The sequence below is a fragment of the Eptesicus fuscus genome, chromosome 13 (genome assembly GCF_027574615.1).
Source record: "Eptesicus fuscus isolate TK198812 chromosome 13, DD_ASM_mEF_20220401, whole genome shotgun sequence".
Lineage (NCBI taxonomy): Eukaryota > Metazoa > Chordata > Mammalia > Chiroptera > Vespertilionidae > Eptesicus > Eptesicus fuscus.
In genome coordinates, this window is record NC_072485.1 from 45,452,004 (window position 1) to 45,460,692 (window position 8,689).

Sequence of the window (8,689 nt, forward strand, 5' to 3'; positions counted from 1 at the left end):
TTTATTAAAATACATTTTATTTTCAAAACTGAGCAATCAGCTGTTAAAGTGTGTATACATTTTGGGGGGACACCCTGTATTAATGTTCAGTCATATCTTTCCACCCCACCAGGATGAATAATTCATAAACCTGCTTTATGAATATATCATGAAAATCCAGCGTCTAGCTGCTAGTTTGCAATCCATCCTTCTTCCTTCTCTTGGACTAGTTTTTTGGTAGTACCTTTGCAACTCTAGTCCCTAACTTAGGCCTCAGAAGCTCCTCTGGACTTCATAGAAGACATAGATCCCAAGTTTAAGAATGTTTTCTAAGACTTAAAACCTCCCTTCTACCCATTTCTGTTAGCTTTCCCAGACTCAGTATCCTGGCCCTGGTACAAGTGCAGAGTATGGCGTAGGGCTCTCTTGACCTCCTGGTTGCGCAAGCAGTAAATTATAGGGTTGAGCAATGGTACAATGACAGCATAGAGTACAGAGACCAGCTTGTTGGTGTCAAAAGCTGAGAGTGCCTTTGGCCGGGCATAGATGAAGATACTGGCTGCATAGAAGATGACCACAACAGTCAGGTGAGAGGCACAGGTGGAAAAGGCTTTATGGCGCCCAGCAGCCGAGGGGATGCGTATCACTGCACCAGTGATGGCCATGTAGGAGGCCCCAGTGACAGAGAGTGGTCCCAGCAGGATAAAAATGGCCAGGACAAAGTCTGTAAGCTCTGCTGTGGACATGTCAGTGCATGAAAGGTTGAGCAATGGGGAGACATCACAGAAAAAGTGGTTGATGAGGTTGGGACCACAGTAAGAGAGGCGACAAATGAGAAGAACTTTGACCATGGAGATGCCAAACCCTCCTGCCCAGGAGACGGCTGCCAGCTGCACACACAGTCGGCCAGTGACAATGACAGAGTAGTGGAGAGGATGGCAGATGGCCACGTAGCGATCATAGGCCATAACGGCAAGAAGGACACACTCAGAGCAGCCCAGACCCAGGAAGAAATAGAGCTGTGTCATGCAGCCCTCAAAGGAGATCAGCTGTCCATGGCCCTGCTCAGACCCAACAAAGCCAGCTAGCATCTTGGGAATAGTGACAGTAACATACCAGATCTCCAGGAAGGACATATTAGCCAGAAAGAAGTACATGGGTTTGTGGAGGGTGGGGTGGTTACTAATTGCCATGATGATGAGTGTGTTCTCAGTTAGCACCAACACATAGGCCAGCAGAGAAAAGGCAAACAGTAGTGCCCGCAGTGGCACAGGAGCTGGAAAGCCCAGCAGCACAAACTCACTGACTCTCCCACTCTGGTTCCTCTGTTCCATGGGGTCAGTCTTGCCCACTGTTCTTCAGGAGGGAGAATAGAGTGTCTTGAGGAGGCATCAGCAAGAACCCAGACTTTCTCCTGGTGGGTTTATGTTGGTAGAAAGCAATGCATGTGGTGCATATAAATTATCCCTGAGCTGAGGCCGCTGCTCTCTTCTGTAATCTGGACAAAAGCGAACAAGAATTAATTGCTTTGTATTGGGGATAGGATAGGAGTCTGTTTTGGCTTGTGGAGAAGCATGTATTGATAAGCACCAGGTAAAGATGACTCTAGCTGGTCCCTGGAGAACATAGATAAAAACAAGAATAGTAAGAGCGTCTGAGATGCCCTAATATGCAAATTTGTCTGTGAGCTGGATTGCAACTCTGTTTTGATGAAATACATTACATGGTGGAGGAATAACAATAACAGTAACACAATTGGGTATTTGCTATGTATTATTTGTATAGTCAGTGTTCTGAAAATTTTGCAGATAGCAATTCACTTAATCTTCAAAATAACCTTGAGTTGTACCCCACTTAATATCTAAGGAAACTGAGACATATTTAAGTGACATCTTCTAGGTCACACAGATAGCAGTAGGTGGAACCAGGAAGTCAGGAACTCAGAGCTTCCAAAATATTCAGACAAATGGAAGAGGAACTATAAGATACCTCCTGGATTTATATCTAAGAGAGGGAATATTTTAGGCTCAGCTAGGGAAGCTGGTCATTGCCTGTAAGGGAACAAAGTAAAATTGCGCCTGTAGAGTGGAAGTCATACCAAACATAATATTTAAGAGGAGGATCTGAGATCTACGTAGAAATCATATTAGGAAGCTGTTTCTGGATGGCAGAAGAACTGAGATTCCCAATGGTTCTGAAAGTTGTGCTGTCTTGGAATCAGAGTGTAACACCTTTCTTTAGTTTTGTTAAAAGCTAACGGAGGCACATTAAATTTTTTAAGAGTTTATTTGAGCAACATGAATTCAACTCAGGCAGTGCCAAACTGAAAGTGCTTAGGTGCCCTCCTCTGACAGAAGTTTGGGGCAAGGCTTCTATAGAGCAGATGTGAAATCAAAGCAAGGACATTATGTGACTGGTCAAAGCTTAAATGGTTGCCTTATTGGGGAAGACCTAGTTGGCTGTTTATGATTGTTTTGAAATATGGTTTTCTTGGTTATGATTGCATTTACAATTGACTCCTGCTTAAGTGTTGCGTTGTTTACCTTTGTTGGCTACCAAGGCATTAAAGCCACCTAATCTAATATCTTGTTTAATTATTTTGACAGTATCAAGACCAATATAAAAGCTTACATTTAGTAGAGTACTCTCTCTGTTTACCTTGGTGTCAAAAATAAAATTTGCTCTTTTCAAACTTCAAGCCTCTTCTGGATCTAATGTTGACATTTCCATGTGGGAGTTGACATGAAGAAAAGATTGGTGTCTCCACTATTGCCTCTGTGTGCTTGAAGCAATGGAAGGGAGTATGGAAATCAGAAAGGAGAATTGGGAGGGAGGAGAATCAGCTGAACACCTGTGTGCTATTTCCCCTCAAGAAATTCTTTACTTTTTAGTTTTGGGCCTGTTTCTATGAGGTTAGCAGGGCCCAAATGTGCTCATACTTCAACCTGCAAATGGTTTTTTCCCAGCTTTATTGAGATATAGTTGGCATATAATACTATATAAACTTAAATTATACAATGCAACGATTTCATAAAACTATATCATGTACACATAGGTTTAGTTACCTCACATAATTAGTATTTCATTATTGTTATGGTGAGAACACTAAAGCTCTACTCTCATTGCAAACTTCAAGTATACAATTGAGTATTGTATACTTATAATATACTGCTATACATTATATCCCCAGAAATTATTAATTCTATAACATATATATATATATATAATGCAATATTATTCACCCATAAAAGGAAGGAAATCCTGCTATTTGTAATGACATTGGTGGACCCTAAGGACATTCCACTAAGTAAAATAAGTCAGACAGAGAAAGACAAAATTGTACATCTCATGGAATATAAAAACATCAAACCAGCTAATGGTTTTATAACTGAGTTTTTCTTCTCTTTATGCTCTGTGATTAATACTTGAGTGTTATTCAGTATTAGAGTCCTTGGCATGTCTCTCAATACCAGAGTACTTCAATGCATCTACAAAATACCCATATCCCTGGCTAATATTTACCATCACTCCCATCCTTTCCAAATATATTCACACTTTATTTATTTAAAATTTTATGGTGGATCAACTATGTTCCAGACCACAGGCTAAGAGTTGTGCTACATAAAAGGTAAATAAGACATATACTCAGTCTTCAGGGAGCTCATAACCTAGTGATAAGGACATATCTTCATTTTCTCATCCCTGAAAGTTTAAGCTACCATACTTACCCCTACATTATATACTAGCTTCATAAATAACAATCTCAAAAGTACAATTGCCATTTGTACGTCTTGGCTCATGTGGCATCTCTTTATAGAGACATTAGCTGTCGGTGAGTTCTATATATATTGAGTAGCCATATTATTATGATCTCTGAACGCATAATAATCTGGCCACTCAGTGTGTGTGTGTGTGTGTGTGTGTATGTGTGTGTGTGTGTGTGTAGTCATGCACCGAGCCTCATATATATATATATATATATATATATATATATATATATATATATGAGGCTCGGTGCATGAATTCATGCATGGGTGGGGTCCAGCCAGCCTGGCCAGGGAGAGGGGACATGGGCAGTTGGCCGGCCTGCCTGCTGTTGAACTCCTGGTCGAGGGGACAATTTGCATATTAGCCTTTTATTATATGGGATATACACTGAGTGGCCAGATTATTATGCGTTCAGAGATCATAATAATCTGGCCACTCAGTGTGTGTGTGTGTGTTTCCACAGATATAAGTTAGTTACTGGTATTTCTCGTTTTGACAATAGTTCCTATTATAGGGTCTACTTTAATAACTGATTAGTAAAGATATGATAACAATTTTATGGACACATGTATAGATGGCAAACAGAGAAAGGCACATTATGGGCAGAATTAATTAATAGATTATAGGAATGGAATATAAAGAAAGCAGAATGTGAAAAGTAATTGTGTGGAAATGATCAGGAGTATATAATTTAGATGGATTACAAAGAAAATTGACAGTGTTGGAATAATATGTGAGGAACATAGAAATCAAACATAGAAGAGTGAGCAGATCCATGGGGACCAGTCAGATTCCATGAAGAAAGAGTGGATCTTCTGTGGATAAGATGGATGATATTTGGTAGGCTGAATATCAACAGATTCAATGAGGCAAGATTAGCTCAAGGTAACTATAACATAGAAAGGACAGACTAAGAATGGGAAATCATAGAAGGTGTAGGGAGGACGGGCAGAATATGAATAAATAATGAAACCACTTACAAGTAGAAAACATGAAGAAAGTGATATTCATCTACATATCAATAGACGAGGTCAGATGTAGAAAATGTTTATAGGGTTTGGATTTTATTGGGTGTAGAGAGGAATAGAAAGATGAATGTATTGGACAGAAAGTAAACATGAGAAATTTGACCACTTGAAGAGGAATGCAGCAGATAACAGAATCTACTCACTTTATTCAGATGTCTTTGACTCAGGGTCCTCCTGAGATGACCAGGTTGGTTAGAAAAGGCTTAGGGAGTGTATGTAAGAAAGTTGAAGCATCAGGACAAAGAAAGTTGCTGCAGAGACTTTGCCTCCGCTTCCTCCCATATTCAGAGAACCCTGCCAAACCAGGAAAGATTCTTTTATCTTGCACCTCCCTCCGATAGTCCCCATTTCCCCCTCCTTCTTTCTGATGCTTTGGGATGGCTCTGAGGCAGGAGCCCGAGAGACCAAAAGAGATACAACAGAAAAGAAAAAAAGACTGGGCAGAGTCTTTGGGAAAGGGCATGTTTGGGAAATTTAGGAAACAGAAGTTTATTAGGAAACTTATATGAAGGAGAGGATGTCACAATGTCCTTAGGACCTCCCCTTGCCTTCTCCTTCCTTGTTTTTCTGCATTTCTTTCCATCATGCCACATTCCTGCTCAAAGGGAAGCCTTTGGCTTTGGGCCAGGCCAATATGGTTTATAGCCTAGCTCAGTCATGCAATCTTGGGCAATTTACTTAACCTCTTTGACCCTTAGATTCATAATCTATCAAATAGGATTAATATACCTCACAGAGTTGCTGAGAGGAGTAAATGTTCTGAGATAGATGGAGTGCTTAGAATCTGAAAGGGGTTCAACAATTCTAGACTGTTTTTTCCTTTATCATCTGAATCCATGTAGGTAACATCCCTTAATTCCATGATGTCATTGAAGAATCACTGAATTGAGAGTTAGGGGTTGGGGTTTTAGTTCCATGTTTGTAATTTATATTTTGTTTAATTTAGGGTTTTTGTTTTATATCAGTTTATGTTCCATTAAATATATTACAAGTGTTTTGAGGATTAAACAAATAAAGTTTGCGAAAGGTTTGGCACTCTACTCAGTCCATCATAAGCAGTGTAAGTAGAGGTTAATAATGTGGGCTGCACAGTCACACTGCTTGTGTTCAGCCATGTAACCTTGGGAAAACTATTTAACCTCTGTGTGCCTCCCTTTTCTTACCTGTAAAATGGGAATAATTCTAATATCTATCTCAGAGAGTTTAAAGAGTAAATGAATATGTGGATGAAAGTTTCTTATAACAGCATCTGCAACAGAGTATTTCTCAATAAACAATTCGCTTGTGTTCAAGAAATATCTCTTGAATCTGAGTCTGTTGAGACCGGACAGGAATTATTTGTGGGAATATTTGGAGATGTAAGAGAAGGATCTTTGATATTCTGAGTTTAAGAGGGCTTCTCATAAGTAATTGGTAGGAAACAGTTCTGATTTTACATAATCAGAACTAAATAAGTATGATTGGGCAGTTATCATTGTCTGGATCATTGTGCTGTTTATAAGCCTCACTGATCTGATGATAGGAACTCAGTACTTCAGGAATGGAAATTATACATAATATACTTAAGAAGTCATGCAGAAGTAACCACACCAGAGAAAATGATGTAGCAATATGTAGAGATAGAGCTTAAAAGAATATCTATAAAGGACCTTAATGAATATCTATAAAGGAACAACTGGTCGCTAGGATGTGCACTGACCACCAGGGGGCAGACGCTCAATGCAGGATCTGCCCCCAGCCCGCAGGCCCCAGGCCAGCCAAGGTGGGTGCCAGCGGGGCCCCCCAGATTGCCCCGCCAGTCACCCTGCAGAGGGAGGCATCCAGTGGCAGCAGTGGCTGGGGGCGGGGCTGGCAAGCGGGCGGCGCCAGACCGGCCAAGGCAGTTGTCAGCCGGGACCCTCCCAGATTGCCCCACTGGTCGCCCCACTGATAGCCGACCAGGCTGAGGGACTCTACCCGTGCATGAATTTTGTACACCAGCCCTCTAGTTTTGAATAAAATCATATGCCATAGACATTGTAGTACACCCTATTTTGAAAAAAGAAATTCTATATAATAAAGAGGTAATATGCAAATTGACCATCACACCCTCATACAAGATGGCCACCCCCATGTGGTCACAAGAAGGCCACCCCCATGTGGTCACAAGATGGCCACCACAAGATGGCTGGCAGGGGAGGGCAGTAAGGGGTGACCAGGATGGCAGGGGAGGGCAGTTGGCGGGACCAGGCCTGCAGGGGAGGGCAGTTGGGGCGACCAGGCCTGCATGGGTGGGAAGTTAGGGATGACCAGGCCAGCAAGGGAGGGCAGTTAGGGGTGATCAGGCCTGCAGGGAAGGGCATTTGGGAGCAACCAGGCCTGCAGGGGAGGGCAGTTGGGGGCAATCCAGCTGGCAGGGGAGCAGTTAGGCGTCAATCAGGCTGGCAGGGGAGTGGTTAGGGGGTGATCAGGCTGGCAGGCAGAAGCGGTTAGGGGCAATCAGGCAGGCAGGCAGGTGAGTGGTTGGGAGCCAGCAGTCCCAGATTGTGAGAGGGATGTCCGACTGCCGGTTTAGGCCTAAACCAGCAGTGGGACATCACCCAAAGCATCCCAGATTGGAGAGGGTGCAGGCTGGGCTGAGGGACAAACCCTCCCCCCCCAGTGCACGAATTTCGTGCACTGGGCCTCTAGTATATGTATATACATAAATATTATTGACATATTGTACTATTAGTTGAAAAACTACCAAAACAAGCAGCTTGTTGATTAGCATTGCTTTGGCTGGTGTGATAGTATTGCTTAAATAAGTAATGTCTGCAAAAGTTGGGACTTATTGAGGCTTATGACAGTTTGCTTTTGGTGATTGTTATTAGTCAAAAGACCACATCAACAGGCTAAAGAAAATGAGCCATAATCATTTCAATTTATATATTGTTCAATTCATTTGATTAACTCAACACCCTTGAGGATAGAGGGGATATATCCTTAAAAAAAAAAACCACAAGTTCAAATTCTTTTATCCAAAACAAGTGGGACACTTGGAATTTTCAGGTTTTAGAAGGTGACATGCTGCATGCATCAGGTGTTTCAACACCTCCAGAGAGTTCAGAAGCAGCATTCTATAATCTAACATAACATGTTAATGTCTCTACAGCAAAGCTATGCAAATGAAATCATTTGCAATTGGCTTTTTTCTACTTAGCGTAATCCTCTGGAGATTTACGTAGATTTTTGTGGGTATCATTCATTTTTTAATTGCTAAATAGTATGACATGCTATGAATGTACCTCAGTTTGTTTAAACATGCACCAGCTGAAGGACATCTGAGTCCTTCAGATGGTGCATGCAGGCCGAGCCAAAACCAACAGTCCAACATCCCCCCAGGGGTCCCAGATTGCAAGAGGGTGCAAGCCAGGCTGAGGGATCCCACTGGTGCATGAATCCGTGCACCGGGCCTCTAGTTCGGAATAAAGTTGTTATAAGCATTCGTGTATAGGTTTTCATGTGAACATAAGTTTTCATTTCTCTGGGATAAATGCACAGGAATGCAATTACCGAGTCTTGTGTTAATTGAATACTCAATTTTAAATATATAAATATATATGTTATTGATTTCAGAGAGAGGTAGTGAGAGAGATAGAAAATCAATGATAAGAGAGAATCATTGATCAGCTGCCTCCTGCATGCTCCACACTGGGGATTGAGCCCAGAGCCCGGGCATGTGTCCTCATTGATAATTGAACCATGACTTCTTGGTTCATAGGTGGACAGTCAACCACTGAGCCATGCTGGCTGGGCTACATGCTCAGTTTTTCAAAGAAACTGCCAAACTTTAAATATATAAATATATATGTTATTGATTTCAGAGAGAAAGTGAGAGAGATAGAAAATCTGCCAAAGAGGTAATATGCAAATTGACCTCTCTCTGGTCACAA

The 8,689-nt window shown here is 41.6% G+C and overlaps 1 protein-coding gene across 1 annotated transcript; it reads right to left on the reverse strand.

Annotated features, from left to right (window-relative positions):
* Nucleotides 1-329: 329 nt before the first annotated feature.
* Nucleotides 330-1,313, reverse strand: LOC103294663 (olfactory receptor 226). The gene has a single exon (XM_008151080.2). The coding sequence runs from the start codon at nt 1,311-1,313 to the stop codon at nt 330-332; it is 984 nt and encodes a 327-aa protein (XP_008149302.2).
* Nucleotides 1,314-8,689: the final 7,376 nt, after the last annotated feature.

Excerpts from the sequence above, each read along its gene's own strand:
- LOC103294663 (XM_008151080.2), bottom strand. The coding sequence starts at position 1,313 with ATGGAACAGAGGAACCAGAGTGGGAGAGTCAGTGAGTTTGTGCTGCTG.